Below are 19,052 nucleotides of genomic sequence, written 5' to 3'. Positions count from 1 at the left end.
AATTAGCAAATAGTGTTTCTCTAATGACGACTCTATTTTCTTTGTCACAGCTGTGCGGCTGACCACAAGCCTTCATTAATGAGACTGTCAAATACAAGGGGTGACATGGAGCTAAAACCTCCTAGTTACAAAAAGCATCTAGAAGATGTTCGGGGATAATATCGAGAATCTTAACAAAGTATATGTATTATAACAAGCACAAACTAGTAAAGAGTGTTGCTCTAATGACGACTCTATTTGCTTTTGTCATGGCGGTGTCATAATGGAAGGACCAGTAGATATGTAACATGATTACATACCCTAATGTCCAATAATGCAGCTTAGTTTCATCCTACCACAAGGAAGTTGTGACCATTTGAACAAGTAAAAGACGTGTCTCTTCCCTTGAACAGATAAGACATACAATGTGCATATACCGACCCAAAAGACCCAAACCGAGTCTCATGCCTTAAAAAATACCATGCCCAAGCCTATAATCAAAGTTGCAAGCGTCTCCTCCATCGTCATCCACATATGCAAAGTTATTGTTGTCCCACCATTAATGGCATATCGGCCACCTCCAGCAACCGCCAAATATCGATCTTGTCACCGATGGAAACAACTCTAATACATCGGAGAGGTGTTTGGTGATGGTTTTAAAACTAATCAACCAAAGCACGGTTCAAATCTGATCTTGGTCTTTCAAATCCGGCACTCGCTGCTGCCACCCCGTCACCACCTAGCGCCTCAACCTCCCACTGCCTATACTTCACTCTTGGGACGATCAATGACGTGCTCGTTATCAGGCGCTCAATTTAAAAACCCTTTTTTTATCAAAATGTAGTATTGGCAAATAAGGTTCGATCAATCCGGGGACTTACAAGGTGCTCTTGCAATCACAGTTACACTAATGAGTCATTAGCTATAAGTATTTACAACTATTCATTTACAATTATACACATATTACAAGTGATCGACTTCAAACACACACAAACACATAAAATCATGTAAATAGATTGTTTCAATCTACACAACTTAAAACCATGCCAGTCAAGAACGGTGAAACGAATTCATAATTACACGCCTCAACGGTCGAGTAACCTATGATATTCTTTTCAAGTATCCTATGCTTCGATCAGCTCCAATTATAGAAAATTCCATGCAATATGTCACGTTAATACTCAGCGCAACCATACAACATACAACATGAATCATTAAGATCAAAGAAGAATTCGATCAAACATGTAGATAAATTTATCTCAGCGACTAAATAAATCCACATGCAACTTATAATCCAAGCCCAACCCATTCCCATGAATTAAAGCTTTCACCACGTATTCAATCTATGTTTACCTTAGTGGCCTAACACAGATCAATGGCCCACTACTAACCATGCAGAAGTTAGTAAATTAAATAAACCGGATTACAAGTTTTCAACCCTAAGAAGGACACGAAAATAAGTTATGCAAATGTCATAAACAATCTAGAAAACAAAACTTTATAGATCTGAAAATTATCAATATAACCATGTTCTCAACATCAATCTTAATCCAAAACACAGAAGTTCTAAAAATCTAACAAGAGAAAATACTGCAAAACAAGAAGAAAGCGATTGAGACATCGTTTACACTTTTAATTCTCCGAAGATGCTCTAAAGAACACCAAGGCAATGTAGGCTTCAATGGATGTAGGTATTGTTGTATTAGAGTGAGAACAATGGTGAGAAGGCTACTACGAAATTAGGGCAGAAGTTTGGTGTGTGTGAAGTGATCTTGAAAACGTTAGTCTCTCCTCCTTTTTATACTGGTTTGTCGAACCCTAGCTCTTCTCCCAGTCCTTGATCAACTTCTAATCCAACGGTGATGAATTATTGCTCAAAATCTCGATTTAAGATTCAATAATTCTTCGTATGAGGCTTGAATAAGGACCATGTACGTTTCTTGTTCTCCAAAAGAAATCATACCAATGAAGATCCTTCTTTAATCTACCACCAATCAAGTCCTTGACAAAAATCTTGACTTCCCTTCCTTTATTGATGCACAATTAGGGTTCCTGTAAGAGAAGTAAAATCAGATAAATAAGGTAGGGATGATCAGAATTTAAATGATGAAATTAAAGGAAAGATCTCCCTTAATTTTTGATTTATATTAGCACACATACATCCCTTGATTACAGTAGAATCCCTAAGGATTTGACGTCCTTCTTCTTTTATACACATCCAAAGAATTCCTATTCTAAGTTGGATTAAGTTTCCTAACTTCACGTGGTTTCCCTGTCTCAAAAAGAAAGAAAGTTTCTTAAACAGTGTAAGAAAGTCAAAATAGGAAAGAAGTTTTGAAATCAAAATAAGAAAATTTCTTAAAATGAAATAGGCAACTTTCCCTTTTCATTTCAAAACAGGAAAGTTTCCTAAACGACTTATCCTTTGATTTTACAACTTAATGAGACTCTTTGCTGCACCAAGATTCCTCATTTGATTATGATTTCTCTCAATTCATGCGTTTTAGTCTTCTTTTGTGTAAAACTGTCTCTTTTGCCTTCAAGCTCACAAAACATGTTAGAATTGGTATTATTACGAGAATATCACAGCTATAGAAAATACATTATAAACATAACACTTTGTGCTCCTATCAATAAACTCTAGACCAGTATGCTCCTCCCTGACAGTACCTCTACGCAATCTAGACAACACAGCCACCAAACAACTTCCACTACTCCAACGAGGCATCCATCTACCATTGGACAAGTGATTCATTTGCCTGTTCGGGTATTTGTTCCATTTAATTGTAATGTTTTCATGAGGAAGAAAAAAAAAAACCGGACGACCAAACGTTAAGTTGTCAATTAGGATGGCAAATTTGTGTTCACAAATAGGAAAAGGAAACCTTCAAAATAAGAGTATATCAATTTGTTTACAATTGAAATTTAATTAATTCATAATCGCATTTGACTTCATCATATAATTTAAACAAATATTGACATGACCTTAATTAACAAATCTTTCTGGTCTATTAATGGAAGAAATCCAAAGGATCAACAAGTTTTAGCCACGTTGACATTTGGAAATGTAACGTCACTCACTTGTTTAGTCATTTTAGTGGGAGATATTGTGAGTCACAAGAGTTGCGTGATCAAACTTTACTTTGTTATGATACGTCGTTTCATCTAGTAGCCAATTCATGATCTTACCTTTTTCTTTGTTATGGTAATGAGATGTATGCTGCATACCCAACGAGAGGGACATATATGGGAGGGGCAGAAACATTTAGTTGATTAGTTGAGAATTTTTTTATTAATGGTTTATTATATTTATTTTTTAATTATATTTTTTCATCTCAACCGTTTAATTGTTAGATCTATATAAATGGATCACTTATATCAATTTCTATCAATTTTGATCATTAAGGAATCAAACTAAATCAAATTAGTGAACGATTCAAATCTGTTAAACATGAGCCATTCAAGTTTATAATCAGTAAATCAGATTTAAGAATGTCTTAACGATTTTTAATTTGGATGAAAATTTGTAGAGATGATCTACTCATATATATCTACAAACTAGATGGTCGAGATGTGAATATGTGATCGAAAACGGGGTGAAACAAAGAAGTCATCAACTAGTACTCAACTTAGTGGTCCTTATTTGACCCACTCCCTTACATATATATTAAGTATTATTTAGGTTAAATTCCTCTTACAGTATAAGAGACATGATCAATTGGACAGTTTGGTACCTATTGTTTAGAAATGACATTTTTTTTTTTGAATAAAGAAGATGACACTTTGATACCTCACGTTATGCTTCTTTTGACGGTCTGGTACATCCGTTAACTTTTCCGTTAAATATAACATTCAAATTGACATTTTTATACTTTTTATTTATAAATATAAAAGAAAAAACATGTGTTTTTGGGTTTCATGGGTATTAGGCCCGAATCTTCATCCATTATATGAGGATGAATTAATGTTTTGTTCAAAACATAATTATATTTTATATTTAAAATATTTAGTCGTTGTAATCTAAACACTTATGAGACTACTCTACCACGCTATATCTCATTATCCACTAAAAATAGTGTCATGGGTGTTCAGACCACAAATACATATTAGAAAATAACATCCTACTACCCTAAACAGTTGCATAAAACAGAAAAACCACCTTTCAACATATTTAAACAAATAAGGACATAAGCCCAGACCCACAGTGCATAATAATATGCCCTGTCAGCAATTTTTACGCAAAATACACAAAAAACCAATCTTTTCTAAAATATCTACAAAACTGCCACTATCTCAACCAAAAATATCATAACCACAAATATCTTCTTTCTCTTTCTCCGATCATTCATATTTCCTCTCTCTGTCTCTCTCTCTATCTGTCTCTCTCTCTGTCTGTCTGTCTGTCTATCTGTCTGTCTGTCTGTCTGTCTGTCTGTCTCTCTCTCTCTCTCTCTCTCTCTCTCTCCAACTGCAAAAAGAAGAGTCGGCGTCGTCACCTCAACGCTCAACGATGGCCAGCACCGCAACTCTCAAAGACAACCGACACCTAAAGCATGACTGATTCTCGACGCTTGTCGATCGACGACAACTTCTGATGGTCGACGATGAAGATTTCCGACGAAATCAAACAGTAGCAGAATCCACACCGATTCTCTCTCACGATTTAGGTACTTGTTCAATCTTCTATGGCTTCTGCTTTCTTTTTAGTCTGAGATTTAGTTTTAGCTTCACGATTTTATAGTAGCAATCAGAAATGAATAAGCGATTTTTCTGAATTTGAACTCGGTTTCATGGAATTCCAGTAGCACTAAGTGAAAATGGGTAGAACTCCTTAGGTTCCGCCCAAAATATCTAGATTGGATTTATGTTTATGCATTTCGTTTAAATTTGGGGTTATTTGAATTTGAAATCACGATTTCGTTTTCGATTTCATGATCGAGCAGTAGCACTGAGCTTAAAACAACCTGAAATTCATATTTTACAGTGCTTTTGGAGCAGTAGCAGTTTCATTTCAAGATTTTAACCTAAATATTAATGGAGGAACCGGGGGTTTGGAAGGATACTAAGGAGCAAAAAAGAAACAGATTGAGTTGGCCAAAGATATTGAGGTAATTCTCTTTTATTTAGAAATTTGATTAATTTTTGTAGTAGCTATTTGTCTATGTTTTGTGTAATATGAATTTAAGGCAGTAGCAGTTTCTTACTGCATAGACTTATATAGCTGCTACTGTTTCAAATCTTTTCCAACTCGATCATGCTCATATGCTACTGTTGAAGTAACAAATATAGTTGCTACTACACCTAAAAATATAGTTGCCATTTTGAAATTGAAGTTTACACTTTCATTGAATTTTGATATTGTATCATGAGTTCTTTGATGTGTTTGAGTTTCATGCTACTGTGTCCAGGGCCTTAGGCATTAGATTAGGCATTGTGTATGTGTATTTTATTACAAGGACAAATATAACATAACAAATTGAATTTTACACTTTAAATTTTACCTGCTATTGTAACATGAGTTGTTTAATTTGGTGTTTCGTGCTACTGTAACATGCGCAAAAGATAGGATTGAGAAAGAAGCATCATCAAGCCGTGCTACTGCAGTGGAGCAAGACGTAGGAAAAAAACAAACAGAGCAAAGAAGCAAAAGCATGTGGCTGAAAAGGAAAAGCATGTGGCAGAGAAAGAAGGGATTGTAAAAATGACATTAAGAGATAGGGTAAGAATGCTCACGCAACTTATTATTGAATTTTACTTCTTAATGGATTATGCTACTACCAAATTCTTTTCACATTAAGCTACCACTACTCAGAACTAATATAGCTTCTACTGCTTCTACTGCTTCTACTATAAAATAAACTAGCTGCTATTTGTTCAAAATAAGTTCTCGAGTTCTGCTATTGTTTGTGAGATTCTTTCTTTTATATTAATTGGAAAAACATTACATTGCAGGTTGATAATGTAGTTGGTGACGATGACTTTAAGAACCTTCCACTGAAGAATGGTGCTACTGCATAGGATGAGGTGGTAAAGCAAAAAGAAAAGAGGAAGAACTTGAACAATGGTGCTAATGCAGAAGCTGAGAAGGGTGTGCTAAAGAGGGAGCTACTGTGGTGACTAAGAAGAAAGAAAGAAAAGAAGAGGTGGTAAAGAAGAAAAAAGGAAGAACTTGAAGTATGGTGCTAATGTAGAAGCTGAGAAGGGTGCTCGTATCCAAGCCAAAGAGCTAGTATGCTACTGTGGTGGCTGAGAAGGGTGCTAGTGCACAAGCCAAAGAGGATGCTACTGCACAAGCCGAAGAAGGTGCTACTGAGAAGGGTGCTAGTGTTATGCACTTGTTTTTTTTTTTTTTTTTTTTTTTTAAGGAATGCAGTGTTATGCTATTTTGGGATGTTGAAAATGTTGCTACTACATTTGGTGTGTTTAGATTTTTAATTTTTGGTGTTTAAGTTTTTGGTTTTTGGAAGCATTTAAGTTTCTGATTTTTTATGCTAACCTCTGCTACTACTTCTACTGGAATGTTAATCTCTGCTACTACTTCTACTAGAATTAACTGCTTGAAGACTAAGTTACTGCTTGAAGACTAAGACAGTGAAGCTTAACTCTGCTACTACTTCCACTGGGATGTTAACCCCTGCTACTACTTCTGCTGGAATGTTAACCCATGTTACTATTTATACTGGAATTAACTGCTACTACACTAAGTTACTACTTAAAGACTAAGACAATAAATGTTAACCCCTGCTACTACTTCTACTGGAATGTTAACCCCTGCTACTACTAATACTGGAATTTACTGTTACTACACTAAGTTATTGAAAACCTGCTGCTGTATCCATTTACTGAAAAATCTCAAAAGGAGATACTTTTATCTTCTAAAAGCATATTTAATTAATGTAGGGTTAGTTTAGTAAATTAAACCATGCATGACGCATGACATGCATAAAAAAAATTATCCTTAATTGTTAAAAACTGTCTTTATTGTTCTAGGATATTCTGTATCTTTGTAGATATTCTTTATGTGAGCCTTGGCCTTATGCCAATAAGATATGTAGTTAGACTAGATCTATGTATTCATATCCTTACCATATTGGTATTGTGTAATTCCTTATATAAAGGGCTCATATCAATGAATAAGATGATGATTCTCTCGCTATCTCTCTTTCTTTACACTTTATACTTCATCACGTTATCATGCACTTTGTTCTAACCCTAGAACTAATAGCCCACCATTTTTTTTTCCAAACCCTAAAAACCAAAACCGGAGGTTCTCGGCCCTGCCTCGGCCGCTGCCGCCGTCGCTTCCCGGCCGTCCACTCCGCTGCTTTCTTTTCATCCAATCAAACATCCAAGTGTTTACGGTATGTTTATTTTACAACCCTAAAACTCTTCCAAATTCAATAACCTCGGGTAGATAAAGTGCTTTCTCCCTTTCTTCTATTCCATTCTATGCTTGGGTCGATGTATTTGCAGGTACCAAAAATCCCGGAATTTTATTTGCGGGTCAAGAGTGTGTTTGATCACTTTTGTTTCCTTGTCCGGGTTGTGTTTGATCAATCCGAGGCCTTTTTTCGAATTGTGTTTGATCAATTCGTGGCTTTTTCGGATTGTGTATGATCAATCCAAAGGACAAACCATTAAAAGCATTGTTTGTGACCTCTATCGAGTCTCATAACAGCTTGGTTTTGTATGCAAGAGCAATGTAACATTCTGCTCCTTTGAGTTTTGACGTACTCGATGCCTAAGGCGAATCTTCGCTTGGTATCTGTGGAACCTTTCATTGGAAAGGATTAAACCACATGTTTTGACCCCCAGACTAACAAGCCTAGATGCCGAGATTTCACATCTCATGCGCTCAAAGTCTTTGAAGCGCCACATCGACAAAAGCCTTCAATGGCAATCTGTGCAAAAAGTAATAACCACAAAGTACTGTGGAATGCACTCATGGAGCATTTCTCGAAACGTTCATATAACTCTACTTGTTGAGTTATTAGTCAAGTGGATTGCTTACCACCTTAATTGACTACATATTGTTGATGATCTTTTGTGGCATCATGATCCATAATCTTTAATGGATTCGATCATCATCAAGTTCTCTAGGTCCTCCAAGTTGGTTTGGAATTACCAACGAGACTTGATTTTGATCATACAAACGGGAATTGTATATATGCTAATGTGATAAACTTATTTGGGATTATCCCCTAATGTGGGGACAACAATATGAGTCATGGCAACGGCAGAAAATGTTGTGTCGATGTCTAGAAAAGAGGAGGAGGTGTCGCCAGCTCTAATAGCGACACTCCCGGTCTAGACACCATTTTATCAAAACTACTCACATCAGCTCATGACAATGCAACCGTTGTGGATCTTCGGATCATTGGTTCAAGATTGTCCAGCTCCTTCAAATTGTGAATGCATACAAAAAAGGTACGGAAAATCAATATGAGGACAAGAACGTCATCCTCATGATCGCGAATTTCAAAGATTCGGATCCTGATCTAGCTACCCATGACTTTAACGTCATCGGCTAGACATTGATTTTCGTTCCAAGCTATATGTACTAAGGCGTTGTATCGACGTCCTTCGTCTATTTGAGACCTCGATGTACTCACATTAGCAATAATGAATTAAGAATTTTTTCGAAGTTATGAAATTATTCTCCTCTTATGATTCGTATTGATTTACAAAAAAGATGTACATTCTTACATCGTCCTTAGAAATATGGCATATTGTGCCGATTTTGGTCCTTTCCTTTGAAGGTCATGGTACCGCATCTTCAATGAGAATCGCCCACGTGTTTCCGGTTAAGTTAAGTCTTCTACTCTATAGCGGATTTTCCATCATCAATTGTTTAACTAGGCTCTTCCAATCTTAGTGTGATGTCTTAGAATTGTCCGAAATTAAGGAGATAGTGGTTTCAAGTGTGCCTCACACTGCCGACCCTCCACAGACATGCCCGGTCATACTGACTTAGAGTTACCGAAAGCTTTTGATTTTGGATCCCCCTACGCTATTTAACCAATTGCCGTCTTGCAAAAGACGTTGAAGACTTATGAAAACCGGAAAATTATCATCATGATCGAATCCTCTAGGTTCTCTGAGTTAGTTTATGTTCATGTCAGGGAGCCTTTGCTAACTAGTCATGGAGTTTACGACCTTAGAAGGACCGAAAGGACTTGGTTTTGATCATACACACGTCACTTTTGGCTAAGTCAAAGGCCTACACGCCACCTGCAAGCTTCACAGGTTCGCACATGCCAATTCTGCGAAAAACAGCAATCTGACCCTTCTGGACAGTCAACTTCGTTTGAGCTTTGTGAACAGCTCCGGACGAACTAGACAGTGAGCTTTATATCATTGGAAATCTCTACGAGTCTAGTTTTCAGAACTTTTCACGGTTCATCCATATCTATTTTAACAAAGAAGTTATGGCTGTTTTAGTGCGCAAAGGTCATTCTGCGCGGAAATTTTTATGCACTCTCGGGATTGCAGCTTTTCGTAGCTTCTTTCAATCCTTCTAAATGATTCAGGTGGAATTATTTACTTTTCTATCTACTCCTTGTAGATATGTCTCACAAAGACATTGAGTGCATCACAGATAGTGGAATTATCCACAACATTCTAAGGAATCGGCAACTATCTCTAGATTTTGTGCCTTATAAATCTTCTGTGACTACAATAATTGAATCATACCGGTCATTCAGGGACGCAGTTTAGCTTGAATCTTGATGCCTCATGGCACCATGATCAACGTCACAGATGCTCTCTATGCATTGAGAGGCAACAGAACCATGTTGAGCTTTAAAGACATTCATGCTAATAATTTTCATTTGAAAACACATTGTGAGAATAAATAAGAATTCTTTTGTGTATACCTTCTCATGAATGCGGATTGAAATGTATCTTAGAGAAGTTTATGAGTCAATTTAGTGAACTGTATGTCACTAAGCACATGTTGTCGCCAAACATGATATTTGGGACACCGACTCATATAGGCTTTGGTTTGACCAAATTGGTTAACTTGGTAGAGATATAATGGTCCAAATTTTGAGAAATTCTCATGGACATCCATTTTTCCGCTCAAAACGAAGACATTTGAGATCTAGCATCACCATGAAGCATGGTGGTGACTCGGGGGACATTGACATCACCCGAACATGACTCAAACTTCCTGGAGGTCGTCCGGTCAATTCCTCAAGCAATTGAGGTGCACCGCCCTTCCCTCGATGTCTCATTGGCCCCCTGCAATGCTCATTGCTTGTTTTGAAAGCCTATTCTTTAGCTAAATTAGAAGTGAGACCCTTCTACGCTAAATGACACAAAAGTGAATATTCCATTCTTACATCAAACTATGTAGATATCAACCAACTTGCGGACACCTTTTTATGTTTTATGGTGTTGGTTGAAGTGTTAACACACTGGTCACATGTTACACTATTATCTACTGTTTATGCTGCTTATACTTCTACGGCTCACTACCCATTCTTTAAAAAAGTTTATCGGGATGTAAGTTGAAGTGTCTTGTACCCCATGTTCACACGCAATACGGTCTCACCGAGGCTACGACCAAACAACTTTAGTTTGTCACTCGAACATTATTGATGCCCACCAAATTTTTATATTGCGTCTTGGGGCTATGCAATATTTACATGCAGCTTTACTATTCATCTACGACCTACCATCATTGAATATTGTTGTACTACAGCTCGTGATTGTATACCAGGATTGACACGAAATTGCAATCCTTGAGCTCGGCAAGATGTTTATTCTAGGTGCCAAATCACACTGTCACTGCGCACAATGATGGGTCATTTGAGATGAATAAGTATTTAGGTTGGATTTGAACCTCCACCTATAATCCACATATGTAGAAACCTTGTCAGGCGATCTTTTTCACCGCTATATTGCGGATGGTCACTTTGATGAGACAATATTCCCGTCGTTAGAGGGAGATAAGAACACAAATGTTCAAGTGGAATGACGTGAATTGTCATGGTTTGTCCCCACTAAGTCTCATCTTGATCCCAAATGCTTAAAGTGTTAAAGTGACGAGATCAGATGCTGCAAATATGTCTGCAAGGATTGATGTTTTATCAAGAGGACATGGCGCGACCAAAAGGAGTTGGTCTTGACGCCATCAACATAGATGGTGGTATGGTGACGTCATATAGTGGCAAAATTGGTGTCACAAGGCCGTATGGCTCCCCAAAAGGAGGGAAACCCTTAGGTTCGATACTTTCTCGCATTAGGAAGAAAACGAGCTTGGCACAACCTGATCCATTGATCAGTGATATTCAAATCCGTCTCATGAAGTCTGAATTGTGATTATCGTTGGGGGACGCCTCAATGTCAAATCCAATCCATATAGAGATCTCTACAAGTATTACACTGGTGTACATGAGGACGTGGAATAATGAGTCTACTATCGAACCACCTTTAGTTGATGGATATCAACTTAGTTGATTGGCCTAATGGAAAGATGTGATCCAGCATTAACAAAGAGATAGGTCCTTGGGCAGGTGATGCCGACACCGCAAGCTAAACCCTATCAACTATACATTTGTTAGATAGCGTAGTGAGAACAAGAGCTGCAGCCTATGAATGTGGTCATAATAACATCTCTATGGGATCAAAGATATACATGAAGGTCTTAAACGGACTTCATTCATCTAAATCAAGTTGCTTCAGACCACAGGAGCACGTGTTTGCTAAAGGTATTGAAACGCACATGGACTCTACTTGATTCAGAAGGGATATGGTGAATTATGTCTCTGCGTGTTCATTTCAGATTTACATGGACTCTTGATGGATCAAGAGATGTCAATATGTATTAACATCCGAAGAAAAAGATCTTGGGAAGACACGGTCTCGATAAGGCACTTGATGACTGTATTGATGATGATTTTCCATCAATCGGCTTAGGCACTTTATAACTAGTGAGGCCTACATATACTCCCATGATTAATCAAGGTCTTTGCTTTAAAGAGAGATCTGTTGTTTTTTTTAAAGCAATATGACAAATATGTGTTAAGAGATGGAGTTCCCATCTAAGTACAATAAGATGCATCAATGTACTCAACACAATACGAAAGACTTGACATCTCATTCGCTATGAAAAGTTGTAAAGCTAAGTGTAGCTATGCACCCACGCAATACTAATGTAATGGCAGTAACTCCTTTTTCAATACTTAATAGTATGAAAGGTTGATGCTTATTCTATCCCTACATAAGAAAGACACATCAATAGCGAAATCAGAATCTGCCAAGCTTCGTAGGTCAAGCTCCATGGGACCTGTAGGAAACCTCACTCACTGGAAAATGGTGAAAATGGTACCATTGGAAAGGACTATGTGTCTAATTTCCAGGGACACCAACCATTTGATCATACCTATCATATTGAGTGAGTTATGGCCGTTTTCGTAAAGTAGGACGAATCTGTCCGAGAATCTGATTTTGGCGAACAGTCAACTTCGACAGGACTTTGTGAATAGCTCCTGACGAATCAGAACGTTTGTAATATACGGTTGGAAAGCTAAATGAGTCTAGTTTCCAAAATCGTTTACGGTTCGTTCATATGTATTTCCTAGAGAAAGTTATGATTGTTCTAGTAACTGAAGGTCATGCTGCGTGAAAATCTGATTTCCTGTACGTACTTATGTTTTGAGTTCACAAGCGGCCTTCTCCTCAAGATCTAAGTGTAAAAGATCATTTGAGGACAATACGGTATGATTTAGTTAATCATTGCCCAATGTCACATTTGAAGACATGTTAAAGAGCATTGACATGCTAAGTCGTTGAAACTTCCGTGATTAGTAAAAATCAGGAAGAGCCCTATGATTGATGTAAAGATCAGGGGAGGTGCAAACTTCAGGAGGAGTCTAGCACATACATACATGTCACTATCAAATGTGAAGGGTGTGTTGTACAATTTTTCTCCTACGATCAAGGTTCAATTTTTCTCCCATAGAGTTTTTGTGACTTGATGAGGTTTTTGACGAGGCAACAGATCAGCACCATCGGCATATCAGCGTGCGGCACCAAGGGGGGAAGTGGTTCTAGGATTATTCTATATCTTTCTAGATATTCTTTATGTGTGCCTTGGCCTTATGCCAATAGGATATGTAGTTAGACTAGATCTATGTATTCATATCCTTACCATATTGGTATTGTGTAATTCCTTATATAAAGGGTTTATATCAATGAATAAGATAATGATTCTATTGCTATCTCTCTTTCTCTACACTTTATACTTCATCACTTATTTGTTTAACAACAACACAAGTAGATTTATTTGTGTTTTAAATCCTTTTGGAGGATGTTTATGTGATTTGCTAAAGAGAAATTTTAAATACACACCTCTAATATCTTAATACACACCCCTTACTTAATACACCACCTATCAAGTTTTTCATTTCAGTATTATACATAATACACATCACAAACTGCCTAAAATGCCCTTAATTTATGAAATATTTCGTTATTTAATATAATTAATATGTATTTACTATTGGTACCTCTTTTTAGATATTATTTCGTCTAATTTTTGCTAGAAATTTTTGGTTATCATCATTCAATTTATAATCAAATGATTATTGTTATATCCCAACTCCAAATCACCAATACAAGTTTTCAAAATTCACAAACTAGTACAACTGTAGAAGTGCAGTAGCTATTAAACATAAATAACTAGTTATTCGATAAAACATGTCATGATAAAGATGTTGCAGTACTTGACAATATGATCTCCAAGATCAAACTAAAGCTGATAAAGATGCAATACTTGATAATGTGATCTGTAAGATCAAACTAAAGCTGATACGGATAAAAAAATAATAATAATAAAAAAGACAACCCATATGAATTGTGGAGAAGAATCGGGGGGTTAAGGGAGAAGACGTGATTTCGACAATTTTAGGGTAGAATACGTTGGAAAGAATATTTCTAGCCCGATTTTTTTTTTTTTAAATAATAGATGTATGTTTTGGTCATTTAGCTTACTTATAAAATCTCAATAGAAACATAAAATAATAGGGATGTGTATTAAGAGATTAGGGGTGTGTATTTAAAATTTTTCTTTGCTAAATACATATTTCTTAAACATAAAAATAGATGATGTCATATTCGATCATCATTACCCAAAAACATTAATTCCTGTTTATTTGCTCCAAAAAGACATAGACAATAATGAAAGAAGTGCTGAACGTCAACGACCACAAGATGGGCCATTGGCTGAAGTGTTTGAGAAGCTTGAGCATTTCTCCAATTATCGCCAATATCAGAGCTTGAAGCAGCAAGGAATACTGAGCGTGAATGATCTGGAAGTGCAGCGAGTGTTGGATGAGAAGTATAATGTGTCAGCCTCTGAGGAATCAGAGAGTGGTTCTAGCGCAGTCTACTCTGATTCCTCAAGTAGCGACGACGAATCGAGTTTGGGAGACTCTCAAGCTAGCTAGCATAGGACATCTAGTTCTTGTAAGTTTAAGGCATTTAGTGTAGCAAAGTTTGTACGTAGGAAAGATCCATGTAAACTGAATGTGAATATAATGACTCATGTTGAAGGCATTCATAGCCTATAATCGTAGGTTTTCAAATTTTGAGGTGTTTGTAAGCTTAGGCGTTTGTAGCCTTGAATAAAGCTTTTGAGCTTTCAGGTGCTTGTAGCCTTGCATGTATTGTATAGCTTATTGTGTTTTGTTCGCGTTTGATTCAATAAATGAAATATAAATTAATTAAATTTGTCACAGACTTTCATGAAGGGAAAGAAGACAATGGTTTGAATAATTCCCCTTTTTATTTCATTGAATTAGCATAACACAAAGCAACCGGAAGAAATGATCCTTTACAACCTGCCTATACAGGGCTAGGGAAGACAAGTTGTCTTTTATTTGATGATTTTGTGATGATTATGACCGATCTCGATGGAAGATGGATGCGATAGCGCTGGGGGACGATTATGACCAGTTATGGTGTAGTATGACCTACTTGATGTAGCCGCAAACAGGCGGTTGCCCTCTGATGCCTTAGGATGGCAGTTCTGGAGTTTGCCATTGCGGAACATCTATTCGCAGACATTTTGGAAAGCGCGACAATCATTGATGGTGTCCAAACTCCTATTGATATTTGCACCATTTTCCTGTTTTTCTGCCTGTCTTAGGCTTGGGATACTTGCTAGGAGGAGGAATTTGATCTTTGTACCGTTCGTAGATGTTAGTGTATGTTGTGTTGATGATTGAATAGACTTCGTACCTGAGCGTTGGAGCCCTATAGTTGTTGTGGCGATCTTTGTTATCGCGACCTGAGTGATATGAATTATTGCAATCGTTGCCCTTGTTTTGCTTGCCATGAGTGTCTCAATGAGCGTGAGCACTGAAGATTTGGAGCGAGAGCGGGAGCGATCTCGCTTTTTCGCGTCTTTTTCTAGGGCCTTGGGTGCAGTGGTAAGGGTGGCAATCGAAATTGGGGGTGTGTCCGCGAATGTCTTGTCCTTAGCCTTTGCATGGATGATTGCCAACTCAATCACCTCTTCATAGTCAGGTGGAGGGATCAATTTCTCTCCGTCTTAAAATGGTACTTCACTCGGTCACTATTTTATTAATCGAAATATCAAATAAAGTCATCCATTTTAGTGAATTAAATGTTAAAAAAGAAGAAAAAGAGAAAGGACATATATGAATACGTAGACAGTATGCAGCTTTTAACCAAATGAGGTTAATAAAGCTATAAAAGAAAGATGAAGATCCGATCAAACTCCCAAAACTGCGAATTTAGGGTTTTAGGCTTGAGCCTCCTCCACCTGCTTGGGACCTCAACCTCGACAAAAAAAATGGATCCTAATCATACATGAAGAACACAATCACCTACATCACCTACATAAGAGGAAAAAAGGAAAAGAACCAGTTGGTTACTTGGTTTGGATCGAAATGCAGGATTGAATACTAATTTGGTGCAAGGTTGGATACTCAAGTCCAACACCTGCATTTTTCTCCAAACCAATCAGGCGTTTAGTCCAAGGATTAGCCTTGGTTGTAAATTTTTAATGAAGATAACAGCTACAAAATTGAACATTTTCAAACTCTGAATGTCAATTCGTAATATGTACAGACACATTACAGAGGAGATAAAACAAAACAAAAAACAAACCCAAATACTGCATCCTGCAGCACATGTCCCATCTTCAAAGAAATCATTGTTAGATGATTCCCAGTAGGCCAGGATTTGGTCAAATTATCAACAGCCAAAAGGGGCAAAATTCCCTTTTATTCACAAAAACTACGTACCCGCATTACCTGAAAACCTTTCACATTCATACAAGTTAGGAAAGTCGTCGACATGCCTGCAGGGGAGTGCTTATACATCTCATAATCTCTTTATCATACCATTCATTCGAGTACCGCATGATGAAATTGTTGCGATAAAGATGATATAGACGACCTTCCTACCCTAACTTTGTCCTTACATCTCTCATTGATTCTTTCCGCGGATCAGTTAACAAAATGAAAAACTCGATGTATGTACAAAGAAATGCTGAAGAAAACATTGATTATCTACCTAGTTGTAAACAACAAGTCTCTCACATACGCATGATCAGTGAATCTGAGAGACCTGTTGGTATACAAGTATACAACAGTAGGTAAGTTTTTTTTTTCTTTTCTTAACAACAACCTGAAATAAGTTTGAATTTATTGAAGTCAATATACATGCTGACCCTTGAGGGACTTGAACTCAATGATCCCTTTGTAAAGAGCTTGCCTGTTGAGTGGCATGGTGCTCTCAAGTTTGTCACCATGACCATCATTGGTCTGCTTCGTCATCCGCCTCTTGCGATACTCTTTGTTGTTTGATGATGGTTCTGCAACATCATCTGCAAATCGAACCGTCTTCTTGCATTGTTGGATCTTCTCATGCCCTAGTCAATCATAATCAGATGAATTTTATGCATTCTTTACAAATCAACTCAGTTTATATTCAATAGGGTTAGACCAACCTAATTGAACATTTCAATTGCAAATCTACGAGACATCGTGATTTCATAAACTCTATCCGATATATTACAATTGTTTTGATTCATCGAAGAAGAAAGAACTCAATACATATGCATTTTATTCACAATGCAATTCATCCCGGACTGATAGACTTGAAATGACAGTTATTTGTATGACTACTAATCAATACCATCTTTTGTTTGAATTATCAACCATTTTATCTTAAAAAAAAATCAACCATTTTTGTTTTACAATTCAAAGCAAAATAGTAATCAATGGACGCGGAAAAAGTCTAAAATGGAAAATAAATAATATAGAGGAAGAAAAAGTTGACTAACCACCCAATTTCTTGTGTGGAACATGGTGATGGTTATACAGCAAGCCACCCAATTCAAACTCAATATCCTTCATGAAATGAGAAAGCAGACGCTTGTTGAATTGATGGGCGAGAAGAACAACGCTTCCGGAAACGGCGAAAACCGCCATGAATCCTACACCAATGGAGTTATCCATCTCTCCCCCCTTTATCCCAGAAAGGATATGAAACCCTGCAGGTTCTTCAATTTGAATGAAAAGCTAGGAACATCTTTTCTGAATGGAAAAGAAGCGAAACGAGCGCATTGTTCAAAAGGAAAATGGGAAGCTGGTGTAGAATGAGGGTTGGTGAGAATTGTATATATAGTGTGGATGTGGGTTCTAGATGGACGATGCATACGAGGAAACTTCAAGAATGACCATGCTTGATTAGGAATTTGATGTCATTAAAAACAATGACGGCTAAGCTAATTTGTCCTGTGTTATCCTGTGCCTTACACATAAATGGTAACCAACTAATAGCCTGCTTTTTAAATCTGGATTCATGGGGCCATAAACCGCAAATCTATCACCATTTCGGATCTTTTCGAGTAAGTTGTTTTGATTCAGTTACTATTATTTTCGATCTTGTTTTGGTAATCCACTTTTTAAGCAAGATACGAGATTTAAGATAAAATCTAAACACGTGTAATCATTCGGTTTACTATTATTATAGTGGTTGGTAGTTGGTGGGTACAACCTATGTACACATGTCATTGTCGGTGACTCGAATTTTCAGCAAGATCCAAGTCAATGCATTATTGATTAGGATCTATTTATCGGTTAACTTAACGGAACACAAATGAATTTGAATCTAACTAACTAGGTTGATTCGACTAATTAATACCATGGTATAATTTTATAGCAAATCACATATATATATATATATATATATATATATATATATATATATCCTCCAAAAGGATTTGAAACACAAATAAATCCACTTGTGTTGTTGTTAAACAAATAAGGACAGTTTTTAACAATTAAGGACAATTATTTCTCTGCATGCCAGGTGTCATGATTTAATTTACCAGACTAACCCTACACTAATTAAATATGCTTTTAGAAGAAAAAAGTCTCTCCTTTTGAGATTTTTCAGTAAATGGAATATAATAGCAGGTTTTTAATAATTTAGTGTAGTAGCAGTTAATTCTAGTAGAAGTAGTAGCAAGAGTTAACATCCTAGTAGAAGTAGTAGCAGGGGTACTGGTTAACACCCCAGTTTAACACCCGAGTAGTAATAGCAGTTAATTCCAGTAGAAGTAGTAGTAGGGGTTAACATTCAAGTAGAAGTAGTAGCACGGGTTAACATTCCAGTAGAAAGTAGTAGCAGAGGTTAACATCCCATTAGAAGTAGTAGCAAGTTTTCAGTGGCTCAGCTAATGTAGTAGCATGTTTTGCTGGAAAGCTACGCTTCCAACAGCTGTAGTAGCAAGGTTTTAGTGGTTCAGCTAGTGCAGTAGCAATTTCAATAAATGCAGTAGCATGTTTTCAGTGGCTCAAGCAGTAGCAACACATATCAACAGCACACACAGTAACAACACACATCAACAACATGCAGTGGCAGCACACAACAACAGCGCACGCAGTAGCAGCACACAACAACACACATCAATGAAGACTAGACAATGAAGGTTAACTCTGCTACTGTCTTATCCTCCACTTCTGCTACTGTATTATCCTCCACTTCTGCTACTGCCTTCTCCTGCTCCGGACTGAAAGGCTCTGCTACTG

The 19,052-nt window shown here is 37.0% G+C and overlaps 1 protein-coding gene and 1 non-coding gene across 5 annotated transcripts; one reads left to right on the top strand and one right to left on the bottom strand.

The window, feature by feature from the left end:
* Nucleotides 1–4,363: 4,363 nt before the first annotated feature.
* On the top strand, nt 4,364–6,174 carry LOC101314967. Of its 4 annotated transcripts, none has more exons than XR_184968.1 (4): nt 4,364–4,646; nt 4,964–5,087; nt 5,546–5,698; nt 5,932–6,174. It is a non-coding gene; the product is annotated as an uncharacterized LOC101314967 (transcript). The 4 variants fall into 4 exon arrangements; XR_184967.1 differs by having other exon boundaries at nt 4,390–4,646; nt 5,542–5,698; XR_184966.1 differs by having other exon boundaries at nt 4,514–5,087.
* Nucleotides 6,175–16,630: 10,456 nt separating this feature from the next.
* On the bottom strand, nt 16,631–17,458 carry LOC101311880. The gene is made up of 2 exons (XM_004303383.1): nt 17,300–17,458; nt 16,631–16,885 (listed from the first exon to the last, which is right to left on the bottom strand). Exons 1-2 carry the CDS (start codon nt 17,445–17,447, stop codon nt 16,668–16,670), a joined length of 366 nt encoding a protein of 121 aa, XP_004303431.1. The 5' UTR covers nt 17,448–17,458; the 3' UTR covers nt 16,631–16,667.
* Nucleotides 17,459–19,052: the final 1,594 nt, after the last annotated feature.

Source organism: Fragaria vesca, linkage group LG6, assembly GCF_000184155.1.
Source record: "Fragaria vesca subsp. vesca linkage group LG6, FraVesHawaii_1.0, whole genome shotgun sequence".
In the NCBI taxonomy this organism is placed as follows: Eukaryota; Viridiplantae; Streptophyta; class Magnoliopsida; order Rosales; family Rosaceae; genus Fragaria; species Fragaria vesca.
This window is presented reverse-complemented; position numbering and strand designations above follow the sequence as displayed.

Bases quoted from the DNA above. Each gene is read 5' to 3' on its own strand.
- LOC101311880 (XM_004303383.1), bottom strand. From the start codon at position 17,447: ATGGCGGTTTTCGCCGTTTCCGGAAGCGTTGTTCTTCTCGCCCATCAA. The intron at 16,886-17,299 runs GTTAGTCAACTT...ATGATTGACTAG, and splicing joins TCCACACAAGAAATTGGGTG to GGCATGAGAAGATCCAACAA.